Genomic DNA, 18106 nt, shown 5'->3' on the forward strand with positions numbered 1-18106 from the left:
TTTTTAATTGGGTTATTTGCTTTTTTGGGTGTTGAGGCATGTGAACGCTTTACATATTTTGGATGTTAATCACTTGTCGGATATGTTGTTTACAAATATATTCTCCCATACAGTAGGATGCCTTTTTGTTCTCCAGATGGTGTCTTTTGCTGTACAGAAAAGCTTGATGTAGTCCCATTTGTTCATTTTTGCTTTTGTTTCCCTTGCCCAAGGAGATGCATCCAGGAAAAAGTTGCTCATGTTTATATTCAAGAGATTTTGCATATGTTGTCTTCTAAGAGTTTTATGGTTTCATGACTTACATTCAGGTCTTTGATCCATTTTGAATTTACTTTTGTGTATGGGGTTAGACAATAATCCAGTTTCATTCTCTTGCATGTAGCTGTCCAGTTTTGCCAACACCAGTTGTTGAAGATGCTGTCATTTCCCCATTGTATGTCCATGGCTCCATTATGGTATATTAATTAACCACATTTGCTTGGGTTTATAACTGGGATCCCTACCCTGTTCTATTGGTCTTTGGGTCTTTTCTTGTGCCAGTACCAAATTGCCTTTGCAGTAGAGGTTGCAGTTGGGGAGGATAATCCGCCCCCTGCTTTATTCTTCGTTCTCATGATTGCTTTGGCTACTTGGGGTCTTCTGTGGTTCCATATGAATTTTAGAACTATTTGATCTAGTTCACTGAAAAATGCTGTTGGCATTTTGATAGGGATTGCACTGAATCGGTAGATTGCTTCAGGCAGGATGGCCATTTTGACAATATTAATTATTCCTATCCATGAGCAAGGGATGTTATTTCCATTCATTAGTATCTTCTTTTTCTTAAATGTCTTGTAGTTTTCAGTGTATAGGTCTTTCACTTCCTTCGTTAGGTTTATCCCTAGGCATTTTATTCTTTTTGATGCAGTTGGGAATGGAATTGTTTTCCTAATTTCTCTTTCTGCTAGTTCATCATTAGTGTATAGGAATGCAAGAGATTTCTGTGTATTTATTTTGTATCCTGTCACCTTGCTGAATTCAGTTCTTAGTACTAGTAGTTTAGGGGTGGATTCTTTAAGATTTTTTATGTATAATATCATGTCATCTGCAAACAGTGACAGTTTAACTTCTTCTTTACCAATCTGGATGCCTTTTATTTCTTTGTGTTGTCTGATTGCTGCAGCTAAGACCACTAGTACAATGTTGAATAAAAGTGGAAAGAGTGGGCATCCTTCTCTTGTTCCTGACTTAGAGGAAAAGCTTTCAGCTTCTCACTGTTAAGTATGATGTTGGCTTTGGGTTTGTCATATATGGCCTTTACTATGTTGAGGTACTTGCCCTCTATACTCATTTTCTTGATATTCTTTACCATGAATGGATGTTGAATTTTGTCGAGTGCTTTTTCTGCTTCTATGGAGATGATCATGTGCTTTTTGTCCTTATTTTAGTTAATGTGGTGGATGATGCTGATGGATTTTCAAATGTTGTACCATCCTTTCACCCCTGGAATAAATTGTACTTGATCATGATAGACGATCTGTTTGATATATTTTTTACTATGATTTTGTTGAGTGTTTTTGCACCTATGTTCACCAGAGATATTGGTCTAGAATTTTCTTTTTTTGTGGTGTATTTGCCTAATTTTGGAATTACAGTGATGCTGGCCTCATAGAATGAGGGTGGAAGTATTCCCTCCTTGTCTACTTTTTGGAAAGCTTTAAGGAGGATGGGTATTAGGTCTTCACTAAATGTCTGATAAAATTCAGCAGTGAAGCCATCTGGTCCAAGAGTTTTATTTTTAGGTAGATTTTTATTACCAATTCAGTTTTGCTACAGGTAATTGATCTGTTCAGATTTTCTGTTGCTTTCTGGGTCTGCCAAGGAAGGTTGTACTTTTCTTGAAAGACTGTACACTCCTTCTGGGTCATCAAGTTTCTCAGCATACAATTTTTCACCATATTCTCTAACAATTCTTTGTATTTCCGTAGTGCCCATAGTGATTTCTCCTTTCTCATTTCTAGACACTCTTTTTTTCTTGGTAAGTCTGGCTAGGGTTTTTTCTATTTTGCTTATTTTCTCAAAGAACCAGCTCCTGCTTTCATTGATTCTATGTTTTATTCTTCTCGATTTTATTTAAGCCTGCTCTAATCTTTATTATGTCCCTCTTCTACTGACTTTGGGCCTCATTTGTTCTGCTTTTTCTAGTTTTGTTAATTGTGAGTTTAGACTGTTCATATCGGATTTCTCTTCTTTCCTGAGGCAGGCCTGTATTGCAATATACTTCCCTCTTAGCACAGCCCTAGCTGCATCCCACAGATTTTGCATTGCTTGATCTGTTTTTATTTGGTCACTGATCCAGTGACTATTTAGGAGCATGTTGTTAAGCCTCCATGGGTTTGTGGGTCTTTTCATTTTCTTTAAGTAACTTATTTCCAGTTTCATACCTTTGTGGTCTGAGAAGCTGGTTGGTTCAATTTCAATATTTTTGTATTTACTGACATTCTTTTTTGTAGTCTAGTATATAATCTATTCTTGAAAACGTTCCATGTGCACCTGAGAAGAATGTGTATCCTGCGGCTTTTGGGTGGAGCATTCTGTAGATATCTGTTAGGTCCATCTGTTCTAATGTGTTGTTCAGTGCCTCTGTTTCCTTACTTATTTTCTGTCTGGTTGATCTGTACTTTGGAGTGAGTGGTGTGTTGAAGTCTCCTAAAATGAATGCATTGCATTCTATTTCCTCTTTTAATTCTGTTAGTATTTGTTTCACATATGTAGGGGCTCCTGTGTTGGGTGCATAGGTATTTATAATGGTTATATCGTCTTGTTGGACTGACCCCTTTATCATTATGTAATGTCCTCCTTTGCTCCTGTGGCTTTCTTTGTTTTGAAGTCTATTTTGTCTGATACAAGTATGGTAACTCCTGCTTTTTCTCCCTATTGTTTTCATGAAATATCTTTTTCCATCCCTTCACTTTTAGTCTGTGTATGTCTCTGGGTTTGATGTGAATCTCTTTTAAGTGGCATAGGGATGGGTCTTGCTTTTTTATCCATTCTATTGCCCTATGTCTTTTGATTGGTGCATTCAGTCCATTTACATTTAGGGTGATTATCAATAGGTATGTACTTATTGCCATTGCAGGCTTTAGATTCATGGTTACCGAAGGTTCAAGGGAAACTTCCTTACTATCTAAGAGTCTAAGCTCACTTAGTGTGCTATTACAAACACAATCTAAAGATTCTCTTTTTTCTCCTCCTCCATTGTTTATATATTAAGTAACAGATTCTGTACTCTTTGTCTATCCCTTAAGCTACTTTGGGATAGTTGGTTTAATTTTGCATTTGCTTAGTAATTAATTGTTCTGCTTTCCTTAATGTGGTTTTATTACCTCTGGTGACAGCTATTTAGCCTTAGGAACACTTCCATCCACAGCAGTCCATCCAAGATACATTGCAGAGACAGTTTGTGGGAGGTAAATACTCTCAGCTTTTGCTTATCTGGAAATTGTTTGATCCCTCCTTCAATGGTAAATGATAATCTTGCAGGTAGGGTATTCTTGCTTCTGTTTCATTGCATTAAATATATCATGCCACTCCTTTCTGGCCTGTAAGTTTTCTGCTGAGAAGTCTGATGATAGCCTGATGGGTTTTCCTCTGTATGTGATCTTTTCTCTCTCTCTGGCTTCTTTTAATATTTTCTCCTTATCCTTGATCTTTGCCACTTTAATTATTATATATTTTGGTGTTGTCTTCCTTGGGTCCCTTGTGTTGGGAGATCTGTGCACCTCCATGGCCTGAGAGACTATCTCCTTCCCCAGATTGGGGAAGTTTTCAGCAATTACCTCCTCAAAGACACTTTCCCTTTTCCATTCTCTTCTTCTTCTGATACCCCCATAATATGAATATTGTTCCGTTTTGATTGGTCACACAGTTCTCTCAATATTCTTTCATTCCTAGAGATCTTTTTGTCTGTGCCTCAGCTTCTTTGCATTCCTCTTCTTTAATTTTTTTTCATTTATCGTCTCCTCCACCATATCTAATCTGCTTTTAAATCCCCGCATTGTATTCCGTAATGAATGGATCTCTGTTCTGGATTCGTTCCTGCATCCTTGAGCATTTTTCTGTACCTACATGGATGTGCTTATGATTTTTAAAAAATCTCTTTTAGGAAGATTGATGAGTTCATTTTCACTTGACCTCTTTTCTGGTGTTTTGTAGATTTTGGTTTAACCAGGTTCCTCTGGCATTTCATATTTGTATGTGGCACCCTCTAGGACCCTGAAGGCGTACTCCCTGGAGTTACTTAGCCAATGGAGTGATGTCAGGGTCTCAGCAGAGCGACACTGGTGACTGGGGGTTGGGAAGAGCTGTTTCCTGCTTCCCGGCTACTGTGCATCTCTCCACAGCCAGACTAGTCAGCTGAACACACAGGTGTAACCCTCTATGCCTTGCATTTGTAGCTGCTGTAGGCAGGACCTCCCTCTGGCTGGACTGACACCAGGGCAGGAGCAGCTGGTTTGTAAGCCAGTGCCAGCCTGCCAGAAGGTGCAGCAGGCTGCATATCATGGTGGAAGGCTTCGGAGCTCTGTAGCCAGCCAGGGGGATGGAGTGCCTGAAGTTCCTGAAAAGTTTCCAACCTGCTGGGCAGAGTGAATCTGGACAATTTTGTCTACCTGTCCTTTCTCCTGAGCAGCAAGCCCTGTGCAATCCTTGCCCATTTAGTAGCCATCTCACTGTTAGGAAGTCTCTCATACTGCCTGCCTTTCTTTTGTCCCAGAGCAGCTGGATGTGAATCCCTGTTTTCCACAACAGCTGGAATCTCAGTCTGTCCAACTATTCCTCCTGTCTTAGCTTTCCAACCCCACTAATCTCGAGCACCATGCAATATAGGTTCTTGCTCCCACAGCAGATCTCCAGGGCTGGGTGTTCAGCAGTCCTAGGCCTCCACCCCATCTCCACTCCATTTCTCTTCCTTCTGCCAGTGAGCTGGGGTGGGAGAAGTGCATGGGTCCCCCCAGATCATGGCTTTGGTATGTTACCCTTTTTGAGGTCTGTTCTTTTCTCCAGGTGTAAGCAGTCTTGTGCTGCCTTCTTTCCTGTCGATCTTTTAGGGTTAGTTGTATTAACTATATTTTCGTATTATATGTGGTTTTGAGAGGAGGCCTCTCTCTCACCTCTCACATCGTCATGTTTAATCTGATCTACCTGACTTAACCACTGTTACATGATAAAAGTATCAAGTTATCAGGACATAATTCCATATCTACTCGTTCCCGACTCAGCACTTGATATTTTACCTATTATATAAATATTTCTCCCTTTCCCCAATTGATTTGCTAGTTCTGGGGAACAGATACCCTAACATCAAAATGCCATCTTGGTTAATTTTGAAATAGTCACAAGGGAGAATAAACACATTAGTAACACTGGTCAGCTACCTCTTTTTCCACTGCCGCCTGGTGTTTCTTGAGAAGCTTCTTCATTTTTACAGCGAAGGTGTTACGCTGAGTTTCAAGGTCTTTCTCTAATCTGAGGCGATGCTCATCCATCTCAGCCTTTAACTTTTTTTCCAGATTCATGAGCTGTTTCTGATGTTGCTCTGTCATTCTCTTACAGCCAGACATTTGTTCTCTGAGCTGACTTTCCTGCTCATGTTCTGGCATTTCACTTGTAACCTACAACAATGGAGAGGAAAGAATGAAGTAAAGCAAAACTTTTTTCTTTCAAAACCATCTTAGACCAGTCTACTATCAACTAAGTAGGTAATTCATGTAGGAGATCCCACTCAACAGCTTCTAATAAAATTTCATCTCAAGAAGCAGACAAGATAGTTGGTTCTAAAATTTAAATGGGAATTTAAAGGACCTACAATAGCCAAAATTTTGAGGGGGGATAAAAAGTTGGTAGATGTAAACTTCAATAATTAAAACAGTGTGGTATTGGTATAAGGACAGGCTGAATAGAGCAAAGGAACACAGAAAAATCTGGAAACGGACCGACATATATTCAGTCAATTGATTTGCTACCAAAAAGTCAAGTTAATTCAAAGAGGAAAGGAAAGTGTTTTTAACAAATCCTGCTGTAACAACTGGTTCTCTGTATTCAAAATAAATAAATAAATGCTTAATCATGCAATACACAGAAATTAATTTGAAAAGAGTCTCTTGACCTAAACCTGAAATCCAGAATCACGGAGCAGAGGAAAACACAGAATATTGTCATGACCTTGGGGTCAGCAAATATTTCTTGGGTACAACACAAAAAACACTGATTATAATGAAAAAAATGTACAAACTGGATTCGTGAATAGAGGCAAAATTTAGATAATGTAAGATAATCATTGAAAGTGAACAATTCAGTAGCATTTAGTATATTCATGATATTCTGCAACCACTGCCCCATTGTAAAGAAAAAAATGTACAAACTGGATTCTTAGAGACAAAATTCACATAATGTATGATTAATGATTTAAAGTAAACAATTCAGTAGTATTTAGTATATTCGTGATGTTCTGCAAGACTGCCTGTATCTGGTTACAAAACATATATAATACTTCAGAAGAAAACCCTGTATGTTTTAATCAGTTGCTCTCTAAGCTCCCCTTCTGGTAACCACCAATCTATTTTCTGTCTATGGATTTACCTATTTTGGATGTTTCATATAACATGTGACCTGTTGTGTCTGGCTTCTTTCACCTAGCATGTTTCCAAGGTTCATCCATATTGTGTAGGATGTAACAGTACTTTGTTTCTTTTTGTAGCTGAATAATATTCCACTGTATGCACATACGCTCATTTGTTTATCTATTTATTTGTCGCTGGACCTCTGTGTTGTTTCCACCTTTTGGCTATTGTGAATACTGCTTTTATGAACATTTGTGTATATGCATTTGTTTAAGTACCTCCTTTCAATTGTTTTGGGTATATAACTAGGAGTAGAATTGCTGAGTCATGGGGAACGCTATGTTTAACTTTTTGAGAAATCATCAACTATTTACCACAGCAGCTGATATTTTACATTCTTACCAGCAATACACAGCAAGAGTTCCAATTTCTCTATGTGCTCCCTAGTTGTTATTTTCCATCTTTGTTTTTGTTTTTCTCTTTAAATAGCTAGCCATCTAACAAAACAGCACCAGACTCACAGAGTCCAAGAAGGGACTAGCAGTTACCAAAGGGAAAGGAGAAGAGGACTAAGGAGCATTATGATTAGTACACATAGTGTAGAGGGGGAAAACAGGGAAGGCAGTAATAGCTCAGAGAAGACAAGCAGTGATTCTATAGCATCTTACTATGCTGATGGACAGTGACTTCAATGGGGTGTTAGGTGGGAAATAGTATGGGTAAATGTAGAAACCAGTATTGCGCATGTGAAACCTTCATAAGATTGTATATCAATGATACCTTACCAACAACAACCAAAAAATAACTGGCCATCTTAGTGGCTGTAAGGTGGTACTCATTGTAGTTTTGATTTGCGTTTCCCTAATGACTAATTATATTGAGTATTTTTTCATGTGCTGTTGGCCATTTGTATATATTCTCTGGATAAGTGTCTATTCAAGTCTTTAACACATTTTTTAAAACTGAGGTATAGTTTATATATTAATTTGAATAGTTTTTTGGTGGAGTCTTTAGGGCTTTTTTTATTTAGTATCAGGTCATCTCCAAACAATGACAATTTCACTTCTTCCTTAGTAGTGTGGATGCCTTTTATTTCTTTTTCTTGCCTGATAATGTAGCTAGGAGTTCCAATAGTCTGTTGAATAAAAGTGTTGTGAGTAGGCATCCTTGTCTTAGTCCTGATTTTAGAGGAAAACTTTTTAGCTTTTTCATGGCCTTTACTCATTTTTAGTGGGTTGTTTGAATTGGATTTTAAAACTAAAAATTTTGATTTATCACAGATGGAGAAAAAAATATTTGCAGGACATATCTGAGATAGAATACCTGTATGTTTCTTATGAAAGTTAAACATACATATGCCCTATGACTCAGCCATTTTATCCTATGTATTTGTCACAGAAATTAAAACATCATGTTCAAAGACATATACATGTTTGTAGCATCTAAGTATGCTGATGGACAGTGACTGTACTGGGGGAGGACTGTAATAGGGGGAGTCTAGTAACCATAGTGTTGCTCAGGTAATTGTACATTAATGACACCAAAATGATAAAATAATAAATAAAAGTATTTATTTCATCTTCCACTTGTCCCTTAGCAACCTCTAACCTACTTTCTATGAATTTGCCTATTTTAGATATTTCCTATAAGTGGAATTCTAATAATATTTTTCCTTTTGTGTCTGGCTTATATCATTTATCATTTTTTCAAGGTTCACTCACATTGTAGCATATATTAGAACACCGTTCCTTTTCACAGCTGAATAATATACCATTGTGTGTATATATATATATATACATACTATGGTTTGTTTATCCATTCATGTGTTTATGAACACTTGGGTTGTTTCCATCTTTTAGCTATTGTGCCGAGTAACTTTTGGTAATACTGAAAGCAGTGAAGTTAAAAAGGAAGCATTCTTATCAATTGTGAAAAGGAGTTACCTGACCTCCCAATGTTTTCAATAAAATTTAAAATCTTACATGTGAAAGTGTAGCAAACATCCACATTTCCCAAACTGAGAAGATGTAATTTTCTACAATTACACCCAGTTTTATTTTTTAAATGTAAACATTATGGAAAATGCAAAAAACACTTTTCATCATCACCCACCTTAAAACTTTCTCCATGTCCCAAAGGCAACCATTATCATTAATATCATGTTGTATACTTACTATTTTTAAATACCTTCGTTTTCATCTAAGTAACTTCAAATAATACATTATGTGGTATTTATTTATTTATTTATTTATTCTAAGATTTTAAAAATATTCTTTTTGCATTCTCAAAACATGTCTCCTAAATGCAGACATTAAACTGGGAATTAAAAAGCCTTTTGCCATTTTAAAATAAGTTGCCTAAATTATGTTCCAAACTTCTGATACATCAAAGAAAAAAAACCCAAACTCTTAAACTAACCAGACTAGGAAAATTAGTTACCAAAGTTGAAATTTTTTTCACTGAAATCCAAATACTCACAGGTCTTGAACGGATGGCAGAATCATTAGACGTAATTGTTTCGATTCCCTCCATCACGGGTAGCTCATCCTTGTTACCCGAGGCATCCTGAAGAATGTCAACCCCACCGCTTTGACTCCTGGTCCTGCTGCACATACGGGGAACAGACTGATGACTTCCAATATTGTGCACTGCTCCTGCCTGTCCAACACCGTGATCTTGGTCCTGAGGGAAAGGAGTATTAGATTCAAATATCTTTATCTCCTGAATTCTTGATTATTAGCACCTAGCACACCGCTTGGCACACACAGTCTTCAGAATGTTAGTGGTCGATTTTGAGAAATTCCTTGTATTTGCCAAGACCAGAAAGTTTATCAGTTGTTAGTTGACAGATTAAAAATGTGACCAACGAGTAAATACCAAAAAGCCAAACCAACTCTGTGAAAAAGTTAATCAGACTTATTTCCAAAGTGTAGTCTTTTTCTAAAATTTTTGACATTACTTTGAAATCCATTTCTGCTACACATCTCATGGGGTATACACAGAGATGCTGCTCATTTCTCAATGATTCCAATGGTGAAAAAAAACCCCAAACTTTTTCTTAATCCTATAAACATCCCTTTTAGTTATTTTTTATTGAAGCCTTTTATATTTCTTTTCTTCTCAGAATACAGTCTTTAGCCTAAACTTCTTCCACTAAGTAATTTAATATTAATTCCTATCTATTTTTATGTAAAATTAAAAATTGTATATATATTTAATCATAACTGGAAGACTGTTCTTCCCAAGAAACCCGGCAAGCTTTGGTATCCGGGCACCAATATTATAGTCTTACCATACCAAACCTCTTTAAGATAGGCAGAATAATAATAAATACAGACCCATGGAATATGGAGGATCCTTTCTTACATCCACAGCCTTAAAAAGTTGCTGTTATTCTAATGTTTAATGACATTAGAATTTTATTAATTTCACTTTACTAAAGCATTTCATATACCTAAAGTAGCCCCAATTTTCTAGTGACTACTGTTAGAACTAAAAAACAATATAAAAAATACCAAAACTGTATGTAAGAAAGTCTTCTATTTTATAGTTCATTAATTATGTAGTGTTATTAAAAAGAAAAGTAACTACTACTCCTGTTTTCAGAATGCAAGGATCTTTCTCAATAGAAAGCAATAAAAAAGAATCAAAGCTTTGACATTGGGACATGAGCAAAGAAGAAAACAGAAAATACTTAGACTAAAAAAGATAGCTCCACAAATCATAAGCTTTATATTTTCCTTTGAGGAAGTTCTGTAACATTTCTACTGCAAATTTGGAAATATGGCAACTTGGAAACAACTCGGTCTCAAGAGTAATACATGAATCCGAACCCATATGCTTCTACAGTAAGTTAGTTAACCACTCTGAGCATTACTTTCCTCACCTATGAAATGAGTATTTTAGAACCATGTAGAGGAATGAATCCCTATATACAACTGAAAAGAATGAAGTGTTCTTAGTAACAGAATAAGAATGCTCGGTAATTTTTTTCCCCCAGGATAAATTTAGCTAAGTCACATGTTTATTTTATTTATTTATTTAGTTATTTTTTAAAAAGCAAGAAATTTCCAATTTAATAAACATATGTCAAACATTACACAAAAGGCACTGGGGGAAAGGTTTATACAATAAACAAGACAAGGAGAATGGTTGGTAATTCTACTGACTTCTCTGTGAGCACCGTCAACTTCCAAAGCCTGTAATTTCAAATACTTCCAAAAGCGTGTCCCATGCCATCAGACAATCAGGCAAAAAAGTGTTCAGTAGACCAGAATTTTGAGAGGGACGAGATTAAATAAAAGTTGAACAGGTTTCTCTCATGAAAGACTTCACAGAGCTTTCTAGCTAATGTACACTACCAAGAGGTTCGTTTAAAGAATGCAAAACCTTTTTCTCCACCTGGGACCTTAGAGAATCACTGTGAAGACACAATCTGGAAACCAATGATATAAAAGATTCTTGGCAAGAAAAGTTCCATAAGGAAAGAAGCCAATAAGGAGACCCCAATACTTGAGCCGTTTCTAAGTTATTACCTTTTCTTCCTGTGCTTCTACCGCTGGCCCTTTATGTGCCTCCTGGGAAAGGACCTTCTTCGTCTTTCGATTGCGCAGATTGTCCAGCACTCCGTTTTTTTCTTCCTTTGCCCTTTGAAGGAGATCTGCTAACACTGTTGTAGGACGCTCCCGAAGAAGAAATGGGTGCTGGTTAAGAGTAGAAGGCAAAAGTCAGGTTGAGACCTATATATTTTTTCATTCAGATCAAATGAATCCCTTCTTGGACCCTAGAGTTACTATCCTAAATAATTATAGATAATGCATGTAATCTATAGTTATCTAATTCTGCTATGCTTTTTACTTCTTAATTTATAAAATTTAATTTACATGTATACACTCTGTGCCTACATAACTTCCCCTGTACTTTTTACGAAAACTTTGAACATGGCACCTTTGTTGGCCAAATGAAAAGGCAGAGTTGAAATAATCAGAGTCTAAGTAAGCATGAAGAATTAAGTCCAAATAGAGCCCTAAGTAAACGCTTACAAATTCTTAGAACTGGTTTCATAGCGGAGACACTATCAGTTCTGAATTACATTAGATTTCAACAGGAATGTATATACTGATGGTGAATTACATAACATACTACTTGGGTATAATGGGTTCTTTATGTTGCTTAAATGAAACTTCATAAAACACTAGCAGTTGATTAAAAGACGTTATGCATTAGTGATTTTTACCATTAATATTTAATAAAGCTTAACATTATCCAATACAGAAAAGTAGAAAGAACAATTGAACTATAAGATTATCATTGTTACATTTGGTATTTTTTGGGTATTTATTTCTTCTCAGAAATTTTCCATGTATAGATTTTGTTTTGTAGTTAGCACACAGATTGCAGAAAGATGACTTGTGCACTGGAGTTCAGGAGATGATCATGAATTCTTTTAAGACTTTTACCTCCTTTATTAGCTCAAATTTATTTCTTCTCTGAAGAGTTGTAACTATATATTATTCTCTTTTTATTGCTGTAAGTATTATGTTATTTCAACTCATAATGCCTACAGATAATTTCATCAAATGTTCATGCCAAAATTACATAAGCATTACTCTAATTCTGGATAATTATTTTCAATTTTTCATTCTGAGATAAATAGCTTCATACAGTAAGTCACTTTTTTCCATTTTATTTTTTTTCCTTATGACAGACTGCAACAGAAATGTGATTAGGCCAAAGGGAAGGATGCACTTGACAGATTCTTCCTATCACTTCCAATAATGTCAATATACAAAATGGACCAGGTACATGAATACATATGCACGTTTGGGATCACCCAAGGTCAAGTATCCACTCCTGGTGGGTTGGGTTATTACCAAAAGAGCTTCTTTTGCCTTCATTAGGCAAATGTAAGAAGCCAGTCACATTCTTCCTTTTCCTGAACCTTAGCTTGGTATGTACCACTATTTATAATATTTGGTCTTTTTTATCCAAAAATAATATATCTTGTAATTCTAAGTTATTTAATAGTTTTCTACAAATGGATCCTGCTTGTTTTTCACTTACATAATTCATAGCTATACTAAACCTTTTGTTGCTATTGTGAATACCTAGTTTTTGGGCTTTCATTTGAGACTGTAAGTGTGCTTAGGGACTAGAATTCCCTAAGTGTTACTGAAACTTTATACTGCTCTTCTACATACTGTAGTTGCAAATAACCCTACTGAATATGTACATGATCCTTTCAATAGCCTTGCATATTGAACTGCGTGTTGGTGAGAATAAACTGAACTTCTTTGAAATTCTAAAACATTCATGCTGAAAGTCTAATTTTCTCGTGAAAAATCCACAAAATTCCTTAGGGTCACAAAAAGATAGTCAACTGCTACTCACTAATGCCTTATCTAGATGTTTTTAAGAACTATATTAAATTGAACAATACTATTATTGCTATCAATAAGATGTCAACCTCAAAATGAAAACATTTTTGAGAACAGAAAGCATATACTAATAATTTATTTAAATTAGATAACCAAACCTATTGAAAAATGAATAGAATTCACATTACTTTTAAAATATTTTCACTGCTAAGTTAGAAAAACATATTTCTCAAAAGGAAATAAAAATGTGATATCCATTTTTAACAGTTCTTTTGAAATCTCTTTTCTCCCAAGGTATTTATGTAAATGTATTACACATCATTTCTCTTCCTTTCATATTACTTTATATAGGACAGATCGATATATAAAGTATGGTAGATACAAAAATTAAATCCAAAGTTAAACTATGCTTTGCCACCTCTGAAATGACATTGTTCCACGTGAGTTAAAATTTGTAGTTGTAACTCATGAATATATTCTTGCACATATAAAAATCAAGTAATTTAGTACTACTATATTGAATATTTAACTATATATTCTATTCAGACATGGTAAAAGCAGTTAATTTTGAAAAACAAACGAAAAATTTAGCAACTAAGAAAATTTCCAAGAAAGAATGCTATTATGAAATTAGTATTTTAGCAAAACCCAGTACAGCGTACTTAACACTGATTCGGAATCAAAGAAGGATAAAACACATTCTTTAAAATAATTTCTTAGGTGTACATAACAGAGTAGAACTGACCTTTAAAAGTGTCTTTGATGTAGGGCGATCTTTAGGGTTTTTCTGGAGGCAAGCCTCTACAAAGTTGTGAAAAGAACTGGACCTATTGTAAAGGAAAGTATTAAGTGAACATATTGCTATTTCCTTTAAAAACACATCTACAAATCAAGGCATGTCCCTATGGGTGGGAGGGAGAATAGAAATAATAAAAAGAAAGCAGACACAACACACTATATATTTCATCATGTAAGTCTATAAAAAGCTATGCAAAGCAACTAATGAATCTTTACCATTTTCGAAAGATAGATTTGCACACATTATTTTAAAATCCTGCTCTCACATACTGAAGTATCACAACTCATTCTACCTTGCGGTAAATTAGGGAAGTCAATCATTTTCCTTTTTGCATTCAAATCTAAGATAATATGCTTCTTAGTATTTTTTTTTCTTTTCTCTAGCCACGTCTCTTTCTTGCTTGACCCTTGGATCATCTTCCATATAGCATGTTTCAGAACATCACGCTATTTGTTTTGGAAATAACAATTTTTAAACCTAAGTATTTAGTGTCCTTGAGCAAATGGACAAAAGTTCCAGAAAACAGTAAAATTTTTTTAAAAAGTAGAATTCTGTAACATACTATTATATAGTGTCACTGATGAGAGTTCAGGAAGGCAGTAAGTAAAAAATATTCCATCAATGTTTGTCATCAATATTCAAATAAGATTTAATTCTTTTATACAAGAATTCTTTTTTGAATCCCCAAAGTATCAACCAGTGTAGACAGCCTGTGTTTCGTGTATTTATTATTCAGATGTACCATAATAAACTCTGAGCCAAGATTTCTTCAAAACATCTCTACAGAAGCAGCAAAGACCTGTGAACTTGCCTTAATAATGTAATGATAAAAAATAAATTATTGCTAATTTATGCATCTTACTTGTGAATATTAAAGTATTTGTTAAGTATAGTAGGTAGTCCCCTAGAATTTTTCAAATGCTAGATACACCTGAAGACTTTCCCATTAAAATTTTCTATCACTGATAAAAATCCTTCTTTCCTAAAATTGTCCATTTGTTCTCAACAAACTTCCTTACATGAATAACAGTATTATTAAAGAAGCACTAGGAGATGCAACATCAAAGCACATTCAGAATAATAAATAACAATTAGAATCAGCCAAAAATTATGAATTATCTGGTAATTCTGATAAATTATCAAATTATTTTTACATATGTTTATATCACATCAATTATAAACCATTCCCCAATTAAACATCTGTACAGGTTGTGGCAGTCTATATACTGCAGTTTTAAAATATGAGTGTTTAAATCATGCTATTTATTATATAATCAGGGTTGTATGTGTCGCTAAGGTACAAAAAGTATATTACTTTTTATACAAAAGCCATCCTTTTTGCTCCCATGTAGGATCATCTATCTTTTATTTCTGAACTGAGTTACATACATGCTATGAAAAGTAGAGATAATAAAGGATAAACATGATGTAAGGATAAAATTAAGCTATTTTAATATTTCTTCAGGTTATATACACTTCACCTCATTGAAATGAAATCCTTTTGATAAGATTATGAAAAAGTATTTAATTTTTATCATGTTGAACAATATATCTCTCAGCCATACTCACCATTCATTAGACTGTAGTGTAGGGGGGTTATTTCTGGTAATGAGCTTTAAGGCACGCTTTGCATTCAGAGCAAATAAAGGAGGCTCCCTTTCCGCTATAAAAGAAAGAAAACTTCCTGTTAAATATGTGCCTGTTATATAGGAGCATGGAAGCACTGTTAGTTTTTTTTTTTAAATAAACCCCAAATTAGGAAAAAAGTTGCAAGTAGAGTTCAAAGAACTTAGTTAAGTGAGTCAATAGAGAGGAAATTGCAGCCCTGATGCACAACATCTCCAAATAGTGTATTTTTCCAATAAACAAGAACATTCTAAGAGAACCTAACACAGTCATTAAATCAGACCATTAATATGAATACATGACTATTATCTAATCCTTAAGCTCCACTGTAGTTTCAATCAAATGTCCCAATAATGTCCTTTGTAGCAAAAATGACCTTCAACCATCTGCATCCTTAAAGGAAATTGTCCATTTTTTCTAAGTTTTAAACTTACATAAAATTGTTCATAAAATATCCCTATAATCCTTTCAATATGTGTAAAATCTGGAGTCATGTCCCCTGTCATTCCTGATATTGGTTGTTTGTATCTTCTTTCTGTTTCATCTAGCCAGAGGTTTATTAATTTCATTAATTTTCCCAAAGAACTAATTTGTGATCTCATTGATTTTTCTCTATTGTTTTCATTTTCTATTTAATTGATTTCTGTTTTGATCTTTTCTGGGTCTCTTTGTTTTGTTTACTGTGGATTGAATTCGCCCTTCTTTTTCTAGTCTTAAGGTGACAGTTGAAGTCATAACCTTGACAATTCACAAGCATACAATTTTGACTCTCAAATATCCCTCAGTTTGGCTTTGTGCTGTTATTAAATTTAGTTTCCACATCTCTGGCAGGAAAATCACGGAAGCAAGTGTCTCGCTTTTCTCAGTGTATTCTATGATGATCCTATAGAACAGGTCCATGGTTTCAGACTGTCTTGTCATTGATGGTGTTCACTTTGATCACTTAAGGCCATTCCACAAGGTTTCATGGTGAAGTTTCACTTTTTTCCATTGTAACTATTAAGTATTCGTGAAAGATACTTGAGTCTATATAAATATTCTGTTTTGTATAAAGATCATTTTATTCTCTTATTGTATAGATTTAGATTCTTCATTTAATAATTTATAACCTGCTACTATCATTTATTTTGATGTTGAAATCATTTCATTTTTGAGCAGTTGAGAATCATTTTAGCCGACTTCTGCCTTTCCGGCATGGCTCCATCATTCCCTGCTCAGCTCCTTGCTCTCTGGCCCACTAAGATGTTCCAGGATCATCTTATGCTTTCCCTACTGTAGACACGGCTCCAAGGAGCTGTGGCAGGCAGTGTGCTCACTGCTACTGCCCGTGTCACTTCTCTTAGATCCTGTCAGTGGACAAAGGAAGGGAACACACACGTCCCTCATGTATTTGTATTCATACTTGCACATTAAATATCTTTAGTTGTTTACTGAAAACAACTGAGTTCACTACAATATCTCAAATCCAATGCTATAGTACTATTTATTCGAGCCTTCTCTTTCCATTATTTGTAGCACTCTTCTCTGACAGTAAGAAACCTCACTCTCATTATCCTTAATATATTTGATGACTCGCCCCTGTACATAGCCAGTCTCCCATCTTGGCCACCACCCTTTCCCCTTTTCCCCATCAAGTTTTCAAACCCCATTCCAAGCCTGTCTACAGTGTGAATGTCCACTTCATCCACTCAGTTTCTGACACCCCATCTAAACTGGATCACTTTCTGCAGTGAGGCCCTCCTCATCAGCCCTCAGGAGGGAAGCCCCCTTCCTTTCAATCAGGCACTGCCACTGTGTCAGGTGACCCACCCCCAAATGTGGACGTGCTCCTTGGCCTCTGACACCCCATGCTGGGCTACTTCCAGGTCTGAATGCTTTGGTTACCCCACCACGACTCTGAATCTCCAAACTTGACTGCCGCCCTCCCTGGACAGGTTCTGCTTCCACATACACGGCATTCTGACTGCGGGAACTCCCTCCTCTCCTCACAGGACCCTGACACGCCACGCCGGGCTACCATGGCTCAGCAGGTGACATGGACACCTACTTTACACTGTCCTCCCAACAGCTTTAAGAATGAGTAGTTTGAAGATGGCGGCGTGAGTAGGACAGTGGGAATCTCCTCCCAAAAACATATATATTTTTGAAAATACAACAAATACAACTAATCCTAAAAGAGAGACCAGAAGACACAGGACAACAGCCAGACTACATCCACACCTGCGAGAATCCAGCGCCTGGTGAAAGGGGTAAGATACAAGCCCCGGCCCAGCGGGACCCGAGCGCCCCTCACCCCAGCTCCCGGCAGGAGGAGACGAGTCAGAGCGGGGAGGGAGAGGGAGCCCAGGACTGCTGAACACCTAGCCCCAGCCATCCGGGCCAGAGTGCAGACACAGTGCATGCATGGAGTGCTGGAAACTAGGGAAACAGGACAGCAAGACCTGTGAGTGGGTCCCGAAGCCAGCACCCCTGTGACAACGAAAAGCGAGTGCTTTTTGAAAGTCTTAAAGGGACAGGGATGCCACAGCTGGACGGAAGCATCCTGGGTCACAGTCCAGCAGCTGCAAATTCCAGGGAACTCCGGGCACACTAATACCCTGGGAAACAGCTCTAATACCCCTCACAGAGGTAAACAGCCAAACAGCTCCCGTCCATTACTCCTAAAGGGCCCCACCACAGCATAGCAGCAGCCTGAGGCTGGCCAC

At 36.3% G+C, this 18106-nt stretch overlaps 1 protein-coding gene across 1 annotated transcript in view; it reads right to left on the minus strand.

Moving 5' to 3' along the window:
- LOC130682814 (serine/threonine-protein kinase TAO1-like) overlaps nucleotides 1-18106 on the minus strand; it is a 187297-nt gene that overhangs the window by 75097 nt on the left and 94094 nt on the right. The window contains exons 11-15 of the mRNA XM_057497752.1: nucleotides 15345-15438; nucleotides 13722-13803; nucleotides 11135-11302; nucleotides 9078-9281; nucleotides 5415-5651 (exon numbers count right to left, since the gene is read on the minus strand). Of these exons, the coding sequence (XP_057353735.1) occupies nucleotides 5415-5651; nucleotides 9078-9281; nucleotides 11135-11302; nucleotides 13722-13803; nucleotides 15345-15438 (785 nt within the window). The remainder of the gene's footprint in view (nucleotides 1-5414; nucleotides 5652-9077; nucleotides 9282-11134; nucleotides 11303-13721; nucleotides 13804-15344; nucleotides 15439-18106) is intronic.

Source organism: Manis pentadactyla, chromosome 3 (genome assembly GCF_030020395.1).
Source record: "Manis pentadactyla isolate mManPen7 chromosome 3, mManPen7.hap1, whole genome shotgun sequence".
In the NCBI taxonomy this organism is placed as follows: Eukaryota; Metazoa; Chordata; class Mammalia; order Pholidota; family Manidae; genus Manis; species Manis pentadactyla.